This window comes from Tachypleus tridentatus, chromosome 2 (assembly GCF_004210375.1).
Source record: "Tachypleus tridentatus isolate NWPU-2018 chromosome 2, ASM421037v1, whole genome shotgun sequence".
NCBI classification, from domain to species: Eukaryota; Metazoa; Arthropoda; class Merostomata; order Xiphosura; family Limulidae; genus Tachypleus; species Tachypleus tridentatus.
Genome location: NC_134826.1, coordinates 145,084,999 through 145,111,640, shown reverse-complemented (window position 1 = coordinate 145,111,640; position 26,642 = coordinate 145,084,999). Strand labels below are relative to the sequence as shown.

Sequence of the window (26,642 nt, the reverse complement as noted above, 5' to 3'; positions counted from 1 at the left end):
TGTTAGTACCTTGTATGCACACGTCTGTAACACATGGTAGTTACTGTCATCTGGGTCTCACACGATGGCTGGCTTCAGCTGTTAGTACCTTGTATGCACACGTCTGTAACACATGGTAGTTACTGTCATCTGGGTCTCACACGATGGCTGGCTTTAGCTGTTAGTACCTTATATATACACGTCTGTAACACATGGTAGTTACTGTCATCTGGGTCTCACACGATGGTTGGCTTCAGCTGTTAGTACCATTTTTCGAGGAAGATTTAATTACTACCAGAATTACCTGTCATCCCCACCAACCAACAATTCTTGGGCTTCTCTTTTATCAACGAAAAATGCGATTGATCGTCACATTATACTGCCCCCACGACTGAGAGGGCGAACACGTTTGGTGTGACGAGGATTCAACCGACGGCCCTCATTAATATTTTATTTCCACTCAACAAATCAAAAACAACGATATTCTACCATTGTTATAACAGCAATAATATAATATAATATAATATAATATAATATAATATAATATAATATAATATAATATAATATAATATAATATAATATAATATAATATAATAATGATAGTATTATTATAAACGTTTAATTTTCAAAGGAAAAAAAACTGGTCAAAGAATTGCTCATTCAGTTGTCCACCAGTGTATAAATACAACCTCTACTTTATAATTATTCAGTTATAGTCATTAAATCTCACGGAATAAATGACTGAACACAAGTAGTTATAGCTTTTGTTTTTTTAGTTCAAGTTGATTGGAGCTGCTTTTGGCATATATTGAGATAAATGTCATAACATATATATATATAATATAAGTTCAGTCCTTTTCACGTCAAAACAGTTCTAATACCTCAGAACCAAAGCAGTTTAACTACCTTAGAATCAAAACAGTTCAATTCCTTCAAAATTAAAGCAGTTGAACTTTCTTATAAACCAAATAGATCAAATGTCTTGAAACCAAAACGGTTCAAGTCCCTTAGAACCAAAGCAGATAAATTACTGTAGAACCAAAACAGTTCAATTTCTTTATAACCTAAATAATTCAAATTAATTAGAACCAAAGCAGTTCAATCCCGTTAGAACCTTATCAGTTCAACTACCTTACAACCAAAGCAGTTCAATTATTTTAGAACCAAACCAGTTCTTGTTCCTTACAACAAAAGCATATCAATTATCTTAAAATCAACAGCTGAATTACGTCATTTGATAGTGATGCTTAATTTGTTGAAAATGGGCCCGACATGGCCAGTTGAGCTAAGGCGTTCAACTCGTAATCCGAGGGTGGCGGGTTCGAATCCCCGTCGCACCAAAAAAAATTCGCCCTTTCAGCCGTGGGGGCGTTATAATGTTACGATTAATCCCACTATTCGTTGGTAAAAGAGTAGCCCAAGAGTTGGCGGTGGGTGGTGATGACTAGCTGTCTTTCCTCTAGTCTTACACTGCTAAATTAGGGACGGCTAGCGCAGATAGCTCTCGAATAGCTTTGCGCGAAATTCAAGAAAACAAATAAGCAAACATACAGTCAGTTCTGAGGTGTGCTTTTCTTTTCCACGCGTTCTACTTATTTTACATGCTATCTTTGGTTGGTTTAACGTTACTACATTAACTTTAGTAGAAAGATGCACTGTGCCACAGTGACTGCAGTAAGTGTAGAATGACATTGAGTAAACACTGAACAGTGTATTATATACATGGTATATAAAATAAGCTGCTCACTTTGAAAGACAAACTCTGCGTAAGATGCTTGGTCGTGCTGTGTTAATTTGAAATCACCCCGTGAAGACTATGACGGCATCCACAGCACAGAACTGCTCGTATTTTATGAACAGCTAAGCCTCTTTGCTCTTTAAACTGAAGAACCGTCTCCTAACCCTTGTTATTAGATATCTCACAATGCACATTATGGTAAGTTATTTATATATAAAATGCGTGTTTATTTCCGGCTGTGAACAAATGTAAGACACAAATAACAAGGCACTTTATCCTTAACTGTTATTGGACCACGTGACTTCAAGAGCTGTTTTTTTTTTTTTTTAATGTATTGTTCATCCTTGACAACAAGTTTTCTACCGTATCATGTTTATTATATTTCCAGGTTTCACTTTGCGTTTTAGTCGCAGGGTAACACTAATTGATTCATCACTAATGGTAAATATAACCACCAAATGTTAAGAGTAACTTACATATCTAACGGGCTAATGCTTAACCCTTAAACCTCACCTAAATAGATAACATGTGAGAAACTCTTAACTTCCAAACTCACAATTATAACACCACAGAAAACTAACCAAACTGAAAAGTTTTATCTGGAGGTAGCGAAACACTAAACCATCCAACAAATAAATATGAAGGTCAAGCTATCATTCGATTCATCTCTCACGAGTAGCCCTTGGTAAGGCTAAATCGAAAACAAGAGTAAGCTTTTTGCAGTGGCGGTTTATTTTGTTTTGAATTTCGCGCAAAGCTACATGAGGGCTATCTGTGCTAGCCGTCCCTAATTTAGCAGCTAGTCATCACCACCCACCGACAACTCTTGGGCTACTCTTTTACCAACGAAATTAAAAACACACTCATCACATTAAATCTGTATCTATATACACTTTGAAGACTATGGAACATTTTTGCTACCAATAATTCGGGTACTTAAGTGTCATTTGAATGTTACATCATTTGTACTCAGGTATCGTTTTTTTTTCATAATTAACTGAAGTGTTGTTATTTTTGAATTAAGCACAAAGCTATACAATGGGCTATCTGTGCTCTGCCCACCACGGGTATCGAAGCCCGAATTTTAGCGTTGTAAGTCCGCAGACATACCGATGAATAACTGGGGGGAAGTATTGAAGAGGAAAAATGAAAGTGTTATGAACATTTCGACTGATTGTTTGTTGTTTTCATAACATGAACATTTCGACTGATTGTTTGTTGTTTTCATAATATGAACATTTCGACTGATTGTTTGTTGTTTTCATACCCACTGTTCTTCCCTTCAGCAGCACTTCGTTTACCTTTTAAGTAATACCACAGATAAACTGATGAGGCTTAAGTACACGGGAAAATGCTACATCATATTACTTTGTTCACGTAGTTTACCAAAACATGTGTTTCCTAAATGTCTTAAGAAATCTAACCTCTTTATTTTTACATTATTCAATATTTAGTGTTAAAATAGAATTTTGTTTGTTTGTTTGCTTTGAATTTCGCGCAAAGCTACACGAGGGCTATATGCGCTAGCCGTCCCTAATTTAGCAAAATTTAAGACTAGAGGGAAGGCAGTTGGTCATCACCACCCATCACCTAGGCTACTCTTGAGGTACTATTTTACCACCGAATAGTAGGAGTGGCCGTCACATTATAACGCCCTCACGGCTAAAAGGGCGAGCATGTTTGGTGCGAGGGTGATTCGAACCTGCAACTCTGGGAATGCGAGTCGAGCGCCCTAACCAATCTGGCCATGCTGGTTCAAATAGCATAAAACCCGATAGTGCATACTTGTAGGGTTAGATATTCTAATTCATAGATCCATCTGTTACTTTTGTAGCCTAATGACATAAGTTATGGTTAACATTCACCATTTCATCCTTAAACCGTGCTACCACCCCTTACCACTCTAATTCAACTTTCCACTCAAATTATGTGGTTCTAAAAAATTCTAATTTGCCTATTTCTCTGTTCGAGCTGAACTAACGTTCTCTATAGCGGTACAACACATACACATAATTTCTCGTAACTTATTTCAAACAATTATTGTTAAAATGAAAGCTAAGGACAGTTTGAAACTACCCCATTATAACACATATTCAAAGTCAGGTATCAAATAATTGCTAAATATAACACACTATATATATATATATATTAAACTTACTCCTATCATGGCTCCTATAGACTCGTTAGGACACATATTTTCTAGTTAGTTATACATATGATTTTGTGAATAACACTAAAAAAGTAAGCTAAACCTTTTCGTTTTGTATTTAGATGAATAGTAATAAATATAACTAGTTCTGTTAATAAATATATACTGCTAACGTTTTTGTGTTAACCCTAAGTGAAAGGAAAGTTTACATTTATATATGTGACTTTACTTAAAATCGAAAGCACGTGAAACTTGGCACGATCATTTCTCTAGCAATAATTCAGCTTCAATAAATACGTATAACATTGAACTTCTCACCACGTAAAGAAACTCGAACGTTTCCAAGACAGTGGTAAAGCTTTGTCCTTTCCACTAACTCGAAATATACCTTATCTCACCTCGCTACCTTGCACTAAAAGTGTTATAATGTTACGCTATATGCTTCTTCCAAAATACATGTACTGTATTAATGCCAAGATAACGTACATTAACTTTTCCACTACATAAAAGCCGCTGCATCTTTTCCAATCTGTTGAAGAGTTAAAAAAACAAACGCCTTAACGATCGCTTGGATTATCCGTTGTTTTTATTGAGGTACATTCTTCAAGTATCTGCAATATACCTACTTAATTCATATACAGTAGAGTTTTGAAATAATACTTAACATTACGAGTCCGGAAAAATCAAATGAAGTGGTATTATAATGAAAAAAGTCCCTAAAAATCAAATGAAGTGGCATTATAATGAAAAAGTCTTTAAAAATCAAATAAAGTGGCATTATAATGAAAACAGTCCCTAAAAATAGAATGAGGTGGTATTATAATGAAAAAGTCCCTAAAAATCAAATGAAGTGGCATTATAATGAAAAAAGTCCCTAAAAATCAAATAAAGTGGTATTACAATGAAAAAAGTCCCTAAAAATCAAATGAAGAGGCATTATAATGAAAAAGTCTTTAAAAATCAAATAAAGTGGCATTATAATGAAAAAAGTCCCTAAAAATCAAATGAAGTGGTATTAAATGAAAAAAGTCCATAAAAATCAAATGAAGTGGTATTATAATAAAAAAGTCCCTAAAATCAAATGAAGTGGTATTATAATGAAAAAAGTCCCTAAAAATCAAATGAAGTGGTATTAAAATGAAAAAAGTCCATAAAAATCAAATGAAGTGGTATTATAATGAAAAAAGTCCATAAAAATCAAATGAAGTGGTATTATAATGAAAAAGTCCATAAAAATCAAATGAAGTGGTATTATAATGAAAAAAGTTCCTAAAAATCAAATGAAGTGGTATTATAATGAAAAAAGTCCATAAAAATCAAATGAAGTGGTATTATAATGAAAAAAGTCCATAAAAATCAAATAAAGTGGTATTATAATGAAAAAAGTCCCAAAAAATCAAATGAAGTGGCATTATAATGAAAAAAGTCCTTAAAAATTCAAATGAAGTGGCATTATAATGAAAAAAGTCCCTACAAATCAAATGAAGTGGTATTATAATGAAAAAGTCTTTAAAAATCAAATAAAGTGGCATTATAATGAAAAAAGTCCCTAAAAATCAAATGAAGTGGCATTAGAATGAAAAAAGTCCCTAAAAATCAAATGAAGTGGTATTATAATGAAAAAGTCCTTAAAAATCAAATGAAGTGGCATTATAATGAAAAAAGTCCCTAAAAATCAAATGAAGTGGTATTATAATGAAAAAGTCCTTAAAAATTCAAATGAAGTGGTATTATAATGAAAAAAGTCCCTAAAAATCAAATGAAGTGGTATTATAATGAAAAAAAAGTCCCTAAAAATCAAATAAAGTGGTATTATAATGAAAAAGTCCTTAAAAATTCAAATGAAGTGGTATTATAATGAAAAAAGTCCCTAAAAATCAAATGAAGTGGTATTATAATGAAAAAGTCTTTAAAAATTCAAATGAAGTAATATTATAATGAAAAAAGTCCCTAAAAATCAAATGAAGTGGCATTATCATGAAAAAAGTCCCTAAAAATCAAATGAAGTGGTATTATAATGAAAAAAGTCCATAAAAATCAAATGAAGTTGTATTATAATGAAAAAAGTCCCTAAAAATCAAATGAAGTGGTATTATAATGAAAAAAGTCCCTAAAAATAAAATGAAGTGGTATTATAATGAAAAAAGTCCCTAAAATCAAATGAAGTGGTATTATAATGAAAAAAGTCCTTAAAATCAAATGAAGTGGTATTATAATGAAAAAGTCCCTAAAAATCAAATGAAGTGGCATTATAATGAAAAAGTCCCTAAAAATCAAATGAAGTGGTATTATAATGAAAAAGTCCCTAAAAATCAAATAAAGTGGTATTATAATGAAAAAGTCCTTAAAAATTCAAATGAAGTGGTATTATAATGAAAAAAGTCCCTAAAAATCAAATGAAGTGGTATTATAATGAAAAAGTCTTTAAAAATCAAATGAAGTAATATTATAATGAAAAAGTCCCTAAAATCAAATGAAGTGGCATTATCATGAAAAAAGTCCCTAAAAATCAAATGAAGTGGTATTATAATGAAAAAAGTCCATAAAATCAAATGAAGTTGTATTATAATGAAAAAAGTCCCTAAAAAATCAAATGAAGTGGTATTATAATGAAAAAAGTCCCTAAAATAAAATGAAGTGGTATTATAATGAAAAAAGTCCCTAAAAATCAAATGAAGTGGTATTATAATGAAAAAAGTCCCTAAAAATCAAATGAAGTGGTATTATAATAAAAAAGTCCCTAAAATCAAATGAAGTGGCATTATAATGAAAAAAGTCCATAAAAATCAAATGAAGTGGCATTATAATGTAAAAATTCCTAAAAACCAAATGAAGTGGCATTATAATGAAAAAAGTCCCAAAAAATCAAATGAAGTGGCATTATAATGAAAAAAGTCCTTAAAAATTCAAATGAAGTGGCATTATAATGAAAAAAGTCCATAAAAATCAAATGAAGTGGTATTATAATGAAAAGTCCCTAAAATCAAATAAAGTGGTATTATAATGAAAAGTCCTTAAAAATCAAATAAAGTGGTATTATAATGAAAAAAGTCCATAAAAATCAAATAAAGTGGTATTATAATGAAAAAGTCCCTAAAAATCAAATGAAGTGGTATTATAATGAAAAGTCCCTAAAAATCAAATAAAGTGGTATTATAATGAAAAAGTCCTTAAAAATTCAAATGAAGTGGTATTATAATGAAAAAAGTCCATAAAAATCAAATGAAGTGGTATTATAATGAAAAAGTCCATAAAAATCAAATGAAGTGGTATTATAATGAAAAAGTCCATAAAAAATCAAATGAAGTGGTATTATAATGAAAAAGTCCATAAAAATCAAATAAAGTGGTATTATAATGAAAAATGTCCCTAAAATTCAAATGAAGTGGTATTATAATGAAAAAGTCCATAAAAATCAAATGAAGTGGTATTATAATGAAAAAAGTCCATAAAAATCAATTCAAGCATTCACAAATTGTCCGTCTTATCTTCTAGAGTTTTTATGCAGTGCTCACAGGTAAAATGATGTATCCAGGGTTTGTCTTAATCCCTGACAGACATACCGAAATATGCCTTGTGAGCTTCACACATTTTAGTAGATACTGTCACAGAGTACTTTCTCGCTCTTGTCTTGATAAATTGGCCACATACATTGCAGAATGTGTCTGGAGAATGCTTGCAGCTTCTTAATGCTATCTCTGACAAAGTCAGATAGTTCTATGTGTTTACTTAGGCAGCTAGAACTAAACTGAAGTGGTGAGTGGTGAGCCCCTGTTTATATATTACTATGGAAAGTTCTAGAAAATTCTCGTACGTTCTACAACATTCTAGAAAGTTCTTGTAAGTTCTAAAACATTCTAGATAGTTCTTGAACATTCTTGTAAGTTCGAGAAAATTCTCTATCAGCTACTCAGCACTGAATCTACCTAGAATATTCTGGAAAATGGGTAAATTTGAAAATTTCTTTACCCAGGTCACAAAAGCAAAGTTTGAAGAGGAAAATATGTCTTTCTATTTACTATAGGCATAAACAATTGGAAAATAACACTTTCTGCCCAGGAACAAGAAAAAGTACAAATTTTGTTACGTAGTGTAATATATCTAGGATTACCAAACTCAAACATAAAGTAGTTACTCAGCTTTCTTTGTATAATATGAAACTTTTATTTCATTATATCCCGAATCAACGTCCTTCCAAAGTTATCTGTCCCTAATTTAGCAGTGTAAGACTAGAGGTAAGACAGCTAGTCATCACCACCCACCGCCAACTCTTGGGCTACTCTTTTACCAACGAATAGTGGGATTGACGTTGACCGTCACATTATAACGCCCCACGACTGACAAGGGCGGGCATATTTGGTGTGAGAGGGATTCAACCCCGCGACCCTCAGATTACGAGCCGAGTGCCTTAATCGCTTGGCCACGCCGGGCCAATAATTATTGTTTAATTATACACTTAAAGGGAGACAACTCATACAAACAAGTAATATTCAAATCGGGATGTTACTAATATTATCTATTATAAAGTAAACTACAAAGGACTAAATACTTTTATTATTAAAACAGTTACGTTTTGTGTACTTTACAAAGCACTTTTAACATAAAACGATCTAACGATCCACTGGCTATGATCGCTAGATGCTGACGTCGTAAACGCTAAGCCCACCGTTCCTTACCGCATTTTGTATGTTTAATTTTTTTTAGATTCTTTCGTTAATGGCAAATAATAGAGCAATACAGTTATGGTGAAAACTATTTAAAGCATATTTTACCTTTTTTTTGCAATCAAACTAAAAAATAATAATTTTCTGGAAAATGTCATATAGCTTTATAATCACATTTCTCAGACCCGTTCTGTAGATGCATAACGTCGAAGACAAATCAAACCAGGAAAACAGTAATAGGTACATACATTTTATCCACAGTAAGTAAACTAAACTTAAGTAATTTTACCTCTCTTTATCCTTTTTACTGTAGCTACAAAAACTATGATTTTGTCTGATATTATTAAAACGTATTCCCATGTACTTGCTTCATTATCTTCTAATTACCAACCAGTATTAAGTAAACACATAATATCATACGAAACAATCTAACAGTTTAAATTCACAATACGTTGGACTGATGAAAACACGTGAGAGCCGAAACTTCTTTCATATAAATAATGTATCATTTCCGTTTTCACAGATTACTTCTAGACATCTGTAAGTACTAAATCATATCAAGTCACCTTAGATCATGTCTTAACTGTTTGTTTTAGAGCTAAACCGCAGTTGGCTATATGCTGTGTCCACCGTGAGAAAATCGAACCCTGGATTTTAGTGTTGTAAGTCGACATCCTACTGCTATTCCACCAAGAAAAAAAACGAAAAATTAAAAATGGCATGTTTGTAAAAACATTTTTGTCTTTATATAATAGGCCCGGCATGGCCAAGTATGTTAAGGCGTGCGACTTGTAATCTGAGGGTCGCGGGTTCGCATCCCCGTCGAGCCAAATATGCTCGCCCTTCAGCCGTGGGGGCGTTATAACGTGACGGTCAATCCCACTATTCGTTGGTAAAAGAGTAGCCCAAGAGTTGGCGGTGGGTGGTGATGACTAGTTGCCTTCCCTCTAGTCTTACACTGCAAAATTAGGGACGGCTAGCACAGATAGCCCTCGAGTAGCTTTGTGCGAAATTCAGAAACAAACAAACAAACTTTACATAATGTTCAGCTGATTTATTAATAGGACTAATACTTGTATAATTCCATTGATAATTTGAAAGGTTCTGTGTGTGTTATATTTGTAGTTGGTCTTGTTTTCCAGGAGGGTCTCACCTGTATGTTGGTGTTTACCATTATTGCTGCCGTCCTTGGAATGTTCCAGTTTGGCTACAACACTGGGAGTTATTAACGCTCCGCAAAAGGTAACGAAACCGGTTTGTTATAATATGTATGTTTCACGATTTTTCGGCCATATTTAAGATGGCACATGCATCTGGCCGGTAGACAGTCATAATGTTTTTTGGAACATTTCGTGTACATTTATAAATATTTGACAGAAAACATTCAGTAATCTGACAAGAAAAAAAAATGCAAAGCTTTCTTTTCGTGGAACTAGTATTTAAATAAATATATAATGAAACTGAAATTATTATTCTATTATTGTTATTTTTGTTTGGTTTGGTTGTTGTTAAGCCTAAAGCTACACAATAATATTGATATCTCTTCTTTACTCACCACGAATATCGAAACCCAAAGACTCACTGTCGAACCACTAGAGGGGGGTGTGGAGAGCTGTTATTTTTGTAAAAGGCAGCATATGTCCTTTCCATTCACAAAAGAATAGTTAATTTATGTTATTTACCTTAGAGTTACACAAGCGTAGGTACGAAATTATAGTAGGTGGGGCTAAATTTGTGTGTTATTAGGTGTAAAACTATACAATGGACTATTTTGGTCTACCCATCACATGGATTAAAACCTAATTTTTAGTGTTATCAGACTTATCCCTAAATCACTGGAGCACCTAAGCCTTTTGACAAATGTACATAAGATAATGCAGACCTTATAGAACTATAAATCTCTACTTATTAAAAATTGCACGTGCAGTTGTTTCAACTGAACGTTTGTCACTAGTATTAATTTCTATTTTCACTTTTCATCCAAATATAATATTATATGCATTATTTAATATTTGATTACCGTAAAGTTTCGAAGCTAGGGAAAGCGTGGAAAAGTTGATTTCTTACAGATTTCTGAAAATTATTTAATGTTAATATTATAATTTGTAGTAATTTGGGTTAAATAATAGAACAATTATTAGATACCGTAACTTTAGTAAATAAACGTAAGACGGTCAAAGTTTTAACTCAAAGTTTAGTTGAGTAAACTTTACTTCAACATTAAATAGGCTTAGTACGTGTGACGGTACTTTAGTTTGGGCTAACGTATATTTAATCTTACTGATAAATCGTAAAACGGAATAAATATAATTTTGCTAAATAAATAAAAGTTGAAGTATGTTTATTGGCTCTTGGTGGCCCCCGCTAGTACAACGGTATGCCTACGGATTTACAACGCTAAAATCAGGGGTTCAATTCCCCTCGGTGGGCTCAGTAGAGAACCCGATGTCGTTTTGCTATAAGAAAATACACACAAGTCTCTTGATGTTTTAAGAGTTAACTTGTTCACTTGAAGTTAGCTTTTTCTTTAGAAGAGTAGATAGGTTATAATATAAAATTATAAATCAGGCTAAATAATCTTATTTTCAACGTTGCGTATATTGTTAGTTCTAATAAATTATTAAGTTATATTTTTATTTCTGTATGATTAAAAATAACCTTTATTAATTTAGAGGTAAGACAAAGTAGTGATAAAAATAATGTAATTGGTACTTGAACAGTGTTAACAATAGACTACTAGTATTTGATATTAAGTATTTATTTCCAGGCTTAAGTATAGCTATAAATACAATGGTTAAGACTAGTGCAGAATATAAACTTTCACAGCTTGTTAAATGTAATGGGTTCAATATATGTGTTATATTAGGTAACATGGGACTGACACATACTTTAAAGGAAGCTACTTTGCTAGTAATAATGAAGATGTGCAATTGTTATGTAGAATTCGGAGGCTGGATAAAAAGTTGGAGTCTTTTGTAATTAAAGTAGACGTAATAAATAAAAAGAAGTGCAGCAGAATTTCAGGAGAAACGTGAGCTTTTACATTCAAAGAATACATCAGCTAACAATGACTTTCTGGTTGTTAGAAACAGTGCCATTAGAGTGAAAAGAAGTGAATTTAGTTATAATGAGTCTATTCTGTTGGGCCCGGCATGGTCAGGTGGTTAAGACACTCGACTCGTAATCCGAGGGTCGCGGGTTCGAACCTCCGTCACACCAAACATGCTCGCCCTTTCAGCCGTGGGGTCGTTATTATGTGACGGTCATTCACACTATTCGTTGGTAAAAGAGTAGCCCAAGAGTTGGCGGTGGGTGGTGATGACTAGTTACCTTCCCTCTAGTCTTACACTGCTAAATTAGGGACGGCTAGCGCAGATAGTCCTCGAGTAGCTTTGCGCGAAATTAAAAACAAACAAAGATTGTATATACAGAGATATTGAATACAAGTCTGATTATAAACATAATTTCATTGTAGAAGTCACTTGTTAGGCCGCATTTAGAATATTGTGTTCAGTCTTGAGCTCCTTACATTAGGAAATACATTGAATTGTTGCAAAGTTTCAGAGAAGGGTTACAAGAATGGTGCTAAGGATGTAGGAGTTGTTATATTAGGAGAGGCTGAAATCTCTCATATTGTTTTCTCTTTAGAAAAAAACGATTAGGGGAGAAATATGATTGAGATGTTTAAAATCCTAAAGGGTATTGATAGTATTAATGTTTCATCATTTCTCATATTTATCAGTAGGAATATTAGGACTAGGAAACAGAAATATAAATTTTGGCAGGGTAGGAATCATCTTCAGCAAAGACAGTTCTATTTTTCTGACAGGGTGGTTGGCCTTGGAATGGGTTGCAATTGGATGTTGTAGAGAGAGAAAGCTTAAGTGAGTTTAGGAAAAAACTACATAAGTATATGAATGATAAAAGCTGGCATTAAAATTTAAAAAAATAAATAAGTAATTTAGAGGACGGACCAATATGCCCAATAATGTCCCAAAACATTATGTTATGTTATTATTAATAAATTCTGGACAAGTATCACCTTAACGTTGCCGGCCCGGCATGGCCAAGTGATTTAGGTGCTCGACTCGTAATCTGAGGGTCGCGGGTTCCAATCCCCGTCACACCAAACATGCGCGCCTTTTTAGCTGTGGAGGCGTTGTAATGTGACATTCAATCCCATTATTCGTTGGAAAAAGAGTAGCCTAAGAGTTGGCAGTGGGTGGTGATGACTAGTTGCATTCACTCTAGTCTTACACTGCTAAATTAGGGACGGCTAGCGCAGATAGCCCTCGTGTAGCTTTGCTCGAAATTCAAAACAAACCAAACTTAACGTTGCCCGCCTTTAGATGTTTATGTTTCATCTTAACATTGCGTACGTGTCGCATGTAATACACGAGAACACCCAACAACATTAATATGAAATTGCACTCGACTGTAAAATTTGTCCACATTTCTCAAAATTTGTTTATTACGGATTTCAAATAAAAGTTGTGTAAAAATACATGTCTAGATCTTGTGTTCCTTTTCATGACGCAAGTCATCGTCGGGAGACTTTTTCTTCAGTACTAGAATTCATCAGCTAGTTGAAATATGGCATCCTAAATTCTATAATTAACAAAAGTTTTATATATGCGATACGAGATATTGCATAAACTAATAAAGTCATGCGAAAGACGCCGGTAACTAAAGAAGCGTTGAAAGCTAATAGGCCTAAAATGTTGACAATTTTGTTCCAGTGCAAATTTAGCGAACGATAAATTTCTAACGGTTTTTTTTTTAATTCCTTACATGAAATCTGTAATGAACAAACTAAATGTAACGTGAAAGAAAATATCTATCGTTTTGTATAAGTTTGATCCCGAACATTAGGCCTATTGTTTCTTGTTGCTTCTGCAACTTTTGGCGCAGATAGCCAAGTTGCTTTGCGCCATAAAACACCAAACCAACAAGTCTTCAACATTTAACGTTCAATGCGTTTGTGATAAAAATGGTTTAAGTTATGTTGTTCGCTACATCACAATTGAAAAGCGAAATGAGTCGGAAACTTCAGATCAGAAGAAAGTATAAAACAAAACAGTGTGTATTTTTAAAACAAATTATAGATATTTTATATTGTACGATTATCAGTATTATTTCAACAGCAGTTTACTAGATTAATAAGATATATATTATATTAGGGATACAAACTTGTAAATTGTATCTAGTTAAACTGGCTTACCTTTTTGTCAGTATCTCAAAACAGTCTTTGGGGACGTGTGCAAAGTTCCTAACTCCTGAATAGTAGGTACTAGGTAGGTAATAAAAATAGTTTAAATATATAAATAAAAACACTTAATGAAATCGATGTGCCTTATAAGAACCTATTAGCAGTATTAATTTAATAGGCAGCGTCACTTAATCAAACAGGAAGTCTTGAACATAAATTGAATTTAGCTAAGCCTAAATCATGATTTAACACTAATGGTATCTTAATCAAACAGTAATTATTAGTGTCAGATCAGATTATTGTATTTATTTAATAATTATTAGTATTATTCAAAACTTTTAATAATAATCGGTTAATAAACCTAAGCCTCTTCTTAATGCTAATAGTATCTTAATCATTAAGTACGCCTTAATCAGGACTTGATTCTAATAATAAAATAATTTGTTAGTAAGCCTAAGTATTTATTTAAAACTGATTGTATTTTCATGAGAGGACCTTAACCAGGACTTTAATAATAACGTGTGTGTGTGTGTGAAATTTAATAATAAAATAATTAGCTAATAATCCTACGTTATTATTCGACATTCATAGTATCTTTGCCAATCAGTAATCCTTAACCAGGACTTGAATGTAATAAATTAAGTGTTAACTAGAATTTAGCAGTATGAAAAATTAATGACATCCGGGATACTAAAATTGAGTAAGTTGGAGTTGTTGAAAATATCAATTTCACGAAACTTTGTTTTAATCACATCAAATTTATTTAAATGATAAGTTCTTTCAATTTTCAAGAGTGTTGTAGTTCATTAAGATATGTTTAGTTTTCAGATACTTCACAATCCATCGACAAATAAAGGATAAAAATAAAGGACTAGAAAGACAATGATTTTACTTACTATTAGTAACGAAATTCAATAAATTAAATATTGAATCTCCATTCACATTATCTTATGTGTTTATTGAGTTACAAAATCCCTATGTTATTTCGCCAGTTCGAACCCCCCGTCACACTAAATAATCTCACAATTTTTCAGCCGTTGGGGCGTCATAATGTTACGGTCAATCCCATAGTTCGTTGGTAAAAGAGTAGCCCAACAGTTGGCGGTGAGTGGTAATGACCAGCTGCCTTCCCTCTTGTCTTACACTGCTAAATTAAGGACGACTAGCGCAGATAGCTTCGTGTAGCTTTGCGCGAAATTTAAAACAACCCAAATCAAACACTGTTGTTACCATGAATAGCATTTCTGCTTCACAAACAGTTGTCGATCAACCTCAGCGTTGATTGTTATTGCGAGAACTTCATAAGGACGATGTTTCAGGTCTCGTGTTTTTCTCTGAGTTACGTTCTCTATCAGTCTAACGATTGCGCACTATCGACTGCAACTTCTATATAACAAGCTTCTGCGAAATAGGCAGAGTGAATCTTATACAACACATCTTGACAAACCTTTCATAACTCTTCGCTATATACATGGTTTTCGGCTTTCGAAGAGAAAATAAGGCCCAATAAACAGAGTATGTGGTCGACCAGGAATACCTTAACAGGTATGTGGTCGACCAGGAATACCTTAACATGTATGTGGTCCACCAGGAATACCTCAACAGGTATATGGTCCACCAGGAATACCTTAACATGTATGTGGTCCACCAGGAATACCGTAACAGGTATGTGGTCCACCAGGAATACTTTAATTCTAGTTTCTTCTCTCATCTTTTTCATGTGAACTACGTTGATTTTAAAGTGTCTGGAAGCTCGAGAATATTGATCTCGTGAGCCTTTGTCAGATTGAAATTGGTTTTTATTCCCTGGTGCTTAAATATATCGCAGTGGCGTTTTGGGTGGGAGGGTTCCCCTTCGTCAGTGTAGTCTTTTCTTTACGAATGAGAACAGTGTTTCGAATTGGGTTGGGAGTACAGCTTCAGGGTTAGTGCTGTGTAAGTTTATTCATCTCAATGAAAAACACTGACGTTTTTGTTGTTGTTGTTTTTTGTAGAAATACTGAGCCATTGGTCTCTACAGCATGTACCAATTAATCTTTTTCAGAAAACACCGTAGTATATCTTCTAGACATGTTTTGCCCTTTGTGGCATTGTACTTTCAAGTGGTCAGGAATTCGTCATAAAATAAATATATATTTATATAGATGCAAGTCATATCGTCAATGATGTCGCTGTATTAACATGTTTAATTCGTCCTTATGTATGCTAATAACCTTCTGTATTTAAACACGAGTCATATCGTTCTCGTTAGACCACCCCTAAAAGGAGCGAAATCTTAACAATCTTCACTTTAAGGCCTTCGCACTTTACTTTTTATAAGGTCGAACTTATTGCCTATTTCTCTTGACGAATCTAGCTTATTCTGAACTTTAACATTTAGAAGAATCCACAATAAGGTTACGCGCTACTAAAATATTTTAAAATACCAGCTCACGAAAGTTTATTAACGCAACGAACACCAATAAATAACTGGAATGTAATATTTACTCGAAAACTTCGCATCTATTCAAACACACGACAACAATTTATAAAGTGCAAATATGTAGTTTCTAAATTCAGCAATTTAGTTAATAAATAAATTATACAAACAAGTAGAAAAATGATAAACTAAACTAAATTAGACTTTTAAAGAAAAAAATCACCTTTAAAAACTTTGGTAATAATTTATTAACGTTTCGAACGAACACTATTTTCCAAACCTACCCTTATCTTCATTACACTGACTTATAAACATACAATTGTTGAATAAAACATGTCAGTTTTAACATATTGTTATCTTCATTACATTGACTTATAAACATACAACTGTTGAATAAAACATGTCAGTTTTAACATATTGTTATCTTCATTACACTGACTTATAAACATACAACTGTTGAATAAAACATGTCAGTTTTAACATATTGTTATCTTCATTACATTGACTTATAAACATACAACTGTTGAATAAAACATGTCAGTTTTAACATATTGTTATCTTCATTACATTGACTTATAAACATACAACTGTTGAATAAAACATGTCAGTTTTAACATATTGTTATCTTCATTACATTGACTTATAAACATACAACTGTTGAATAAAACGTCAGTTTTAACATATTGTTATCTTCATTACACTGACTTATAAACATACAACTGTTGAATAAAACATGTCAGTTTTAACATATTGTTATCTTCATTACACTGACTTATAAACATACAACTGTTGAATAAAACATGTCAGTTTTAACATATTGTTATCTTCATTACACTGACTTATAAACGTACAACTGTTGAATAAAACATGTCAGTTTTAACATATTGTTATCTTCATTACAATGACTTATAAACATACAACTGTTGAATAAAACATGTCAGTTTTAACATATTGTTATCTTCATTACATTGACTTATAAACATACAACTGTTGAATAAAACATGTCAGTTTTAACATATTGTTATCTTCATTACAATGACTTATAAACATACAACTGTTTAATAAAACATGTCAGTTTTAACATATTGTTATCTTCATTACACTGACTTATAAACGTACAACTGTTGAATAAAACATGTCAGTTTTAACATATTGTTATCTTCATTACACTGACTTATAAACATACAACTGTTGAATAAAACATGTCAGTTTTAACATATTGTTATCTTCATTACACTGACTTATAAACGTACAACTGTTGAATAAAACATGTCAGTTTTAACATATTGTTATCTTCATTACACTGACTTATAAACGTACAACAGTTGAATAAAACAGGTCAGTTTTAACATATTGTTATCTTCATTACACTGACTTATAAACATACAACAGTTGAATAAAACATGTCAGTTTTAACATATTGTTCTCTTCATTACACTGACTTATAAACATACAACTGTTGAATAAAACATGTCAGTTTTAACATATTGTTATCTTCATTACATTGACTTATAAATATACAACTGTTGAATAAAACATGTCAGTTTTAACATATTGTTATCTTCATTACACTGACCTATAAACATACAACTGTTGAATAAAACATGTCAGTTTTAACATATTGTTATCTTCATTACACTGACTTATAAACATACAACTGTTGAATAAAACATGTCAGTTTTAACATATTGTTATCTTCATTACACTGACTTATAAACATACAACTGTTGAATAAAACATGTCAGTTTTAACATATTGTTATCTTCATTACACTGACTTATAAACATACAACTGTTGAATAAAACATGTCAGTTTTAACATATTGTTATCTTCATTACACTGACTTATAAACATACAACTGTTGAATAAAACAGGTCAGTTTTAACATATTGTTATCTTCATTACACTGACTTATAAACATACAACTGTTGAATAAAACATGTCAGTTTTAACATATTGTTATCTTCATTACACTGACTTATAAACATACAACTGTTGAATAAAACATGTCAGTTTTAACATATTGTTATCTTCATTACACTGACTTATAAACATACAACTGTTGAATAAAACATGTCAGTTTTAACATATTGTTATCTTCATTACACTGACTTATAAACATACAACTGTTGAATAAAACATGTCAGTTTTAACATATTGTTATCTTCATTACACTGACTTATAAACATACAACTGTTGAATAAAACATGTCAGTTTTAACATATTGTTATCTTCATTACACTGACTTATAACATATAAACAATTGTTATCTTCATTATACATACAACTGTTGAATAAAACATGTCAGTTTTAACATATTGTTATCTTCATTACATTGACATATAAACATACAACTGTTGAATAAAACATGTCAGTTTTAATATATTGTTATCTTCATTACATTGATTTATAAACATACAACTGTTGAATAAAACATCTCAGTTTTAATATATTATTTTTATTACACTGACTTTGCTTAGAACGTTCTTAGAGACAACATGATGAAGTGGTGATAAAACAAAAATATTGTTTTATATTATGAATGATTTAAGACTGACAATAAATACCAACATGCGCGTTGTATACATTTTCAAATATTAAGATTAATATATACCTGAAGTTATTCATCTATATTTTTAAAATGTTTGTCAAGCTATCATATAATTATTCTTCCACTGTTGTGATGTTTGTGCTCGAAGTTAAAATGTGTGACGTCATGATTCTTCAATAGACCATCCATTCTTCAGTGATCGAATAAACTCTTATTTTCACATCAAACCTGATATAATATTGATATAGTTAGAGTGCATCAAATCCATTGTTATTTTTAGATTCTTTAAAAATTTCATATATTTATGTCATATAAATATTGTGAGATATATAACAGTCGTATATGTACAGCAGAGAAAAGAAATCTGACAACTCCAGTAGCAAACATGCAAACGGTTTTAATGTTCACTCTAAATGATGTTGTGTTTGTTATTATTAATATTGTTTGGACGTTTCACCCACCCTAGGGTATAGGAATAATGCTGACTAAAGTAATCGAATTCCGTGCAAGTTTGCAACGTTTCGTTCCGTCTCGTTCCCACACTAACACCGTCTAGTTTCGCACGTTGTTTTGTTAAGCGCACCAATTGAAACTTTGCATTATAATTGTAAACTATCTTTCATAGCTATTTCTTCTATGTTATTTTCACTGCTTTCATTTTTCCACACCTAACAGTCCCTAATTTTGAACTTACACACTAAATAGAAGACGGGTAGTCTCACCGTTATTTATTGGCCAAATGGTGGGGTTTGTCCGTCGTATAGAGCAGCCAGCACATAAAAGGGTGGAGTGTGTTCTTGCGTTAACGGAACATGTAGATATAGTCCGGACACGCTAACCACTTGGTCACGCCCTGCTCTGTGTTTCAAGACAGATGTTCGTAAGATGGTGAGCTATTAACTGAATAAGATAAGTTATTGCTTGGTCCTAGAGTCTTGTGTGTGATAACATGAATATATACATCACATATATGTGGTATTATTAATATATATTAAGGAAGCATTAATCAGCCACGCTTTAATTTTATACGCGGTTATATCACAGTCGTTCAAAATTGCAAACATAAATTACTATAATACTCGTAAACGTTGGATCTATGAAAATATGACAACAAAGCAGTTTCGTATTCTCTCTGTGACTCTCTTAAGACAGTAACACAATGTATGTGCCTTACTTTATGGCCACTATACAGGGTGGCCCGTAAGGCCCTACCCATCCATATGTTATTAAGTTATATTCAATTACGCATGTATTATAAATTTGTTTCTTTTTTTCCAGAGAAATATGGCCGATGTAAGCCCATTTACACTTGAAGATCGTATTGTGCATAATATTATGCAGCGAGAATGAGTGACAGCACACAGATACACTGGATACATGAGATATATGGATGGGTAGGGACTTACGGGCCACCCTGTAGATTACACTACTGAATTACAAACTGTGAAAAGGCTTCAAGAAGTTTTAAACACAAAATTGATAGAATAAAAAACAAATGTTATAACATTACAATTTTGAGTTAATTCTCAAAATGGAAAACACGTAACTTTATTTTGTACTGCAGCCGTTCAGTTAGTAATGCGATATCCAGAGCAACTAATTACACCTAGCTATGATACACGTGCTAGATATAGCACGAATCAAAATCAGTTTCCATTCGTGCCCTTCTGGTATTTCCGCATGAGTTTCATCTGATTTTATATCGATTTAAAGGTCAGGGCTTCGAAGAAACCATTCCAACTACAGTGCTTCTATAGAGCACAAAGATAATAAAAAAAACCGTTAGATATTGAACGTTTAAAATACAGTTAACCTCAACGAGTCGATATACATAAATATCTCGTCAATAGCGTTTCAAACAGTAGTTGAATTTTGAAAATTTTTCCATCGCTGGTAAAGTGCTAAGAACGGGTAAAATGTGCTAGAAATTTTAGTCGTCCATGAATCGTAACTTTTAGTAATAACGTTTATAAATACATTAGACGCTCTCCGATTAAAACATAACCATTCGTGTCATATCATTTCCAAGAACAGGTAGGTTTATACACAGAAGACCTGATCTCGAGGCCTTCTATTTAAAGAAACAAACAAACAAAACTATTATCAGTGTAAACAATATCTTCTGCATGCGTGGATTAAAGTTTGAAGTTGGGCACCCCAAGAATTCATGTATTGCTACTACTGACTTAGGGGAAGGTAGCCAACCAGCAAGACATGCTGTCACAAGGAATTTGTCCGTTTTATTGAACCAAATAACGAGATTTGTTTTTAGCTTTTATAACGAGTACACAGTTGAAATTGCAGAACAACGTCACGTGTTGAACCATAGGCCCATCAGGTTGTTTATTTTGCAGCTGCCGTTTTCTTTCTGTGATGAATATATTTGTTTATGAATATTGAAAAATTGGTATCGAAACTGAGGAAGCAGTAAAAACTTTATCTTTTTATTTTTCTTTGTCTTTACATGAGTATAAGTAACCTGATGATAATTATAGAAGATTATCAAGGGTAAAAGACGTTGGTCAAACGAGAAATTAGGTGATCTAAAATGATGTATAAACAAAATTTGGCCGAAAACAGAATTTAGCAATAAGGATTTTTAGAATGTATTAGGGGTAAACAAAATGTTAGTATGGGGATAGGACCTTGAGGTACAACAAAAGAAGGTTGGTACCTATGATTACGAATTCTGATTTTTCTTCAGTCTTTACTAATAAAGACTTAAGCAGTATTCTTCATCTTGAGAAGTTGATAAATAAAATCAAAAGTTTAATAAGACAACTGGATAAATTCTGTGCTTGTTTAAAATAAAATTGGGAAGTTTAAAGAATGGTAAATCTTTGAGCCAGATAATATATCCCTGAGCGTTTCCAGTGAGGTCAAGGATTGAATATGTGAGCCATTTGTCACGTTTTTTGTAAGTTTTTGAGTAGTAGATAAGTGCCAACAGATTGAAAATTAGCTAATGTCACTCCTGTCTTAAGGGAGGTAATAGAAGTTGTCCCAGTAGCTATATACCAGTTATAGGAAAAGTTCTGGGAAGTCTTATAAAAGAGACTGTGCTAAATTTTTAACAAAATTTTGAATTTTATTGGATAGTCAGTATGGTTTCAATGAGGAAAATCCTTGCTTTACGAATCTTTTAGACATTGTTTGAAAAAGTTAATACATCTGTAGATGAGGTAATGGTGTCTATTTAGAGTATCTGGATTTTCGGAAAGCATTTGCCAAAGTTCCACATAAAAGGCTTGTAAAGTAACTTCTATAGTCATGGAGTTCATTCACACTGAATTAATGTTGTAAGTGGTGTACCTCAAAGCTCAGTCTTAGGACAATTGCTTATTAATTTACATCAGTGACATAGATGAAGGAATGGTCAATTATTTACCTACATCTGCAGGTGATATCAAGGTACCTGTGAAGGGGATGCTGGTACCTTACAAAAGGATTTAGCTCATTTAGTGAGTTGGGTAAATAAATGGAAAAATGGGTTTTAATTATAATAAATGTAAGATAAAGAATGTTGGTTACCATAATTTGAATTACAAGAATATTTTGAATAAGAATAACCCTAAGAATGTCATGAAAGGAAAGTATCTTGGTGTAACGGTTGGTCAGTCTCTAAAGCCACCCAAGTGATAGGTCAAATAGGATTTTGGGTTGTATCCACAGACATATTGAATACAAGTGTAAACAGATTATAATTCCATTGTATAGATCACTGGCTAGGCTACTTTTGGAATATTATGTTCAGTCTTAGGCTCCTTACCTTTGAAAATACATTGAATTGTTTTCTCTTAAAAACAAAAGATCGTTATAGGGTATCTGATTGAAATGTTGAATATGGTAAGTGGAATGGATAATGTTGATGAATCAACATTTTTTATGTTTAACAACGAGAGTTATAGAACTAGGGGACACAAATATAGTTTTCGGCAAGGTAGAAGACGTCTTCAACTAAGAAAATTTATTTTTCAAATAGGGTAGTTGACATATGGAATAGGTTGCCTTCGGATGTTGTGAAAGCAGTAAATTTGAGTGAGTTTTGAAATAAGGCTTGATATATATATGAATGATAAGGGTTAGCTCTAAAAATATTTTAATTTTGGCTCAGAGAATGGAACAGACAAGATGGACCAACATCCTCCTTGTTCCTAAACATTATGCTATGTTATTGTTCGAGTTATTTTGATACTCAAATTGTTTGTTTATTCGTTTTCGAATTTTGCACAAAGCTTCACGAAGGCTATCTGCGCTAGCCGTTCCTAATTTAGTAGTGTAAGACTAGAGAAAAGGCAGCTAGTCGTCATCATCCACCGCCACCTATTGGGCTTCTATTTTACCAACGAATAGTGAGATTGACCTTTACGTTATAACGCTCTCACAGCTGAAAGAGCTAGCATGTTTGGTGTGACAGGGATTCGAACCCACGACCCTCAGTTTACCAGTCGAGTACCTTCACCACCTGACCATGCCGGGCCTGCTCAAATTGTCTCGGACTCTTGTTTGTTAACCTATCGGTGTCGTGTAATGTCAGATATGATTGTTTATAGAAAGGCACAGCCAATAGAAACTCAGCTACTCGTACTTCTTGGTCGTATGTTTGTTTAACGAGTACTGTTGTGAACTCACTAGGTCCATGAAGGACAAATATAAAAACTAAGAACCTGGAGTAAAACTGAGCGCTAGAGCCATTTTGTGGGGTGTGGGGCACGTTTATCCTCACGTCCGACCTCTCCCTTAGAAAATATAATTTAATTTTGGAAAGAAGAGAAAAGGATGATTTTTATTACAAAATCATCAGCCTACAAAAACAGAGAAATCACATTAAATACTTTTGAAATATAGTGACAATTTTCATTTATTTAGAAACATTTACCGTGCACTGTTATCTCTGTGCTTGTAGTTTCGCCCTGTTTTTTTTTTCATTATTTCGATGTTCAGAAATGTGTATGATGTTCGGGATCATTCTCTTCATTAACATATGGCTGGATGAGAGGTTATTTACTGCAGAACATTCATGTGTTTTCGTGTTTCGTGTTTTTCTTATAACAAAACCACAAAGGGCTATCTGCTTAGCTCACCTAGGGGAATCGAACCCCTGATTTTAGCGTTGTAAATCCGGAAACATACCGCTGTCCTAGCGGGGGACAGAACATTCATATTATATTACAGTAAAAAACAACAAACCAGTATCAGTGACACAGCGGCATGTCTGCGGACGAACAATGCTAGAACCCAGATTTCGATACTCGTGGTGAGCAGAGCACAGATAGCCCATTGTGTAACTTTGTGCTTAATTACAAACAAACAAGCACCAATGGTACTGGTGGCAGGAACAACCAGGCATGCGTTAGTTACAACTTATTTCCTCTAAAGTTCCATGAACTTCCTTTCAAACCAGTTTTATAAAATCCAGGTGTGGTATAACAAATTCTGGTGCGCAGAACTACTTTAGAATATCATTTGTCCATGAAAAAGTCGTTGTTTTTGTCTACTTTAAACCAACTAAAAAATACATGTTTGTTTGTTTAGAATTAAACACAAAGCTACACAATGGGCTATCTATGTTCTGCTCACCACGGGCATCGAAACCTGATATATAGCGGTATGAGTGCGAAGACACACCGCTGTTCCACTAGGGGGCAAAAAATACAGTTGGTATCACGAGGCAACCATAAAATGTATTGAAAAAACACGTTAATCAGGTTAAACCTATACTATTCACTTTCTCAAGCAAGTTGTTTTATTTTAGTTCATTCTGTGTGTTCTTAACAAGTATAATAATTATTAAAATACTGGTATTAGGTATACATATTATAATTTCAAATTAATCTATTACGTCATTGCACCAGAGGTCCGGCACGGCCAGATGGTTGGGGCACTCGACTCACATCCCCGTTCCACTAACCATGCTCGCCCTTTCAGTGATGGGGGCGTAATAATGTGACGGTCAATCCCACTATTCGTTGGTAAAAGAGTAGCCCAAGAGTTGGCGGTGGGTGGTGATGACTAGCTGCTTTCCTCTTAGTTTTACTCTGATAAATTAGGGACGGCTAGCACAGATAGCCCTCGCGTAACTTTTCGCGAAATTCAAAACAAACAAGCATTACACGCGAATCCATGAAAGGACATACACACGTGTTTGTCGGTGGAAAGTCTTGGTATAATATGATACTTTGTAGCTGTTATGAACTTCAATAGGAACATAGTTTTCTTTTGTTGATGTATTGGTGTAAGTAAAAGGTCCTTTGTTCCATGGGGCTTAATGTATGAGTCAATATTAAAAATGAAGAAATTTTAGGTCTAACGCACAAGATATGTTTTGTTTTTCTCGCTCATTAACCGCATGTAGCTCTAACGTCCAACTATCAGTTTTCTTATAAAAGGTTTATCAGAACTGAAAGCAATTGCGTCGTCAAATTGCACAAAATTGTTCTTAGCAGAAAGGAGACCTCTGCAATATCGGATTATAGGTCTTCGACCATCTATAAGGGAAGAATTCGATAAACCTAATTCGTTTTTGTTTATTAGAGACTTAAGTGATAAAAGCAGATTGTGAAACATATAGAACATTAAAGCTAAAACTCCTGTATTCCAGACTTCGTAGCGTACGAAATCAGTATTAATTTATATCGTACTTTAAAAGCTTTGTCAGTCTTTTTAATTTATAAAGAAATGGAATAATGTGGTAAGCACCACACATGCTCGTGATAGTAAAGGTTACTGATGAACGAAATGGTAGAGTTTGTGATTGCCTAACGGGTTTCAAATATTTTCAACTCACATGTGTGAACTACAGGAAAGAGGAACAGAATAAAAGTAACGTGAAGTAATATGGGGCGAGAAATCAATTTAATAGTTTTGTTTAGTCATGGGTCGCAGGTTCGAATCTCCGTCACACTAAACACGTTCACCCTTTCAGCCGTGAGACCGTTATAATGTAACGGTTAATCCTGCTATTCGTTGGTAAGAGAGTAGCCCAAGATTTGGTGGTGGGTGATGATAATTAGCTTCCTTCCCTCTTGTTTAACACTGCTAAATTAGGGACGGCTAGCGCAGACAGTCCTCGTGTAGCGCGAAATTCAAAAAACAAACTTTAGACAAGGCCTATCGTAAATTCCTGAAAACCGTGAAAGTGCCATTAAAGAAATTAATAATATAATAGGCCGATAACTTAAATATTGATGATCGATAGAATAGTTAGAGCAAAACATTAAATAACAAACAAGAAGTTTCATGACACATTGAATTGTGTAGTTCCATAAACGTTGCTGTCCAGTTCACGTCCCTTCATCATGGCTAAGAAAGCCTATTCGAGATGGACACAGGACAAATTATCCATCGTTGTCATGCTATAGACTTCGGCTGAAATCACCTCTTGACCTCAGACTAGAGTTTTACTGGCGAAACAGTAAATCACCTTACCTAGCTTCCACCAAGAGAGACAACAAGTCTCAGTACAAGAAGGTGTTAACACGGTATTTCATTAGTAAATCACGCAACACAGGTAACAAACACCACACTATCACATACAATAGCATTTGTTAGGAAGTTTGTTTGTTTGTTGTTGATTTTTCACATTTAACTTGGCAACTTGTGACAGTTTCAACTACGTTAACAGCGGGAGCACCGAGTCCTCAACTTTTGGGTGAAGACTAGTTTTGGCCATGTACTTCTGTCAGCAAATAAAAAAACTGTTTGTTGTTGTTGTTTTTCGTGTAATTTTTTATTCACATTAGAAGATCAACCTAAGTTGTCTTGTCACACATGTGACATCTCGAGATATGTTAATGTTCCGTCGTTTGTTCAAAATTAAAGGGAAGTTAAAAATAAGACGTTTCAGAGGCACGGTAGATCGGAGTGAGAGGAGAGCACGTAAGTCCAATAATTTCTTACAATAATTCATGTAAAATACGTGATTGATGTTACT

The 26,642-nt window shown here is 33.3% G+C and overlaps 1 protein-coding gene and 1 long non-coding RNA gene across 7 annotated transcripts in view; one reads left to right on the top strand and one right to left on the bottom strand.

Annotated features, from left to right (window-relative positions):
• The window catches only part of LOC143245294 (glucose transporter type 1-like), a 582,725-nt gene that overhangs the window by 192,120 nt on the left and 363,963 nt on the right, over positions 1 to 26,642 (top strand). For 3 of the 6 annotated variants that reach the window (XM_076491476.1, XM_076491479.1, XM_076491478.1), the window contains exon 3: positions 9,673 to 9,772. Coding sequence is in view for 1 of the 6 variants with exons in the window: in XM_076491475.1 (XP_076347590.1) it covers positions 19,595 to 19,597 (3 nt within the window). In the remaining 5 variants the exon portion in view is untranslated. Of the gene's footprint in view, positions 1 to 1,688; positions 1,916 to 9,672; positions 9,773 to 13,787; positions 13,825 to 19,516; positions 19,598 to 26,642 lie in introns of those variants that run through there. The other 3 variants (XM_076491477.1, XM_076491480.1, XM_076491475.1) reach the window with 3 other exon arrangements.
• Positions 13,003 to 19,588, bottom strand: LOC143245298 (uncharacterized). Its single transcript, XR_013025559.1, has 3 exons — positions 19,432 to 19,588; positions 13,752 to 13,820; positions 13,003 to 13,138 (listed from the first exon to the last, which is right to left on the bottom strand). It is a non-coding gene; the product is annotated as an uncharacterized LOC143245298 (long non-coding RNA).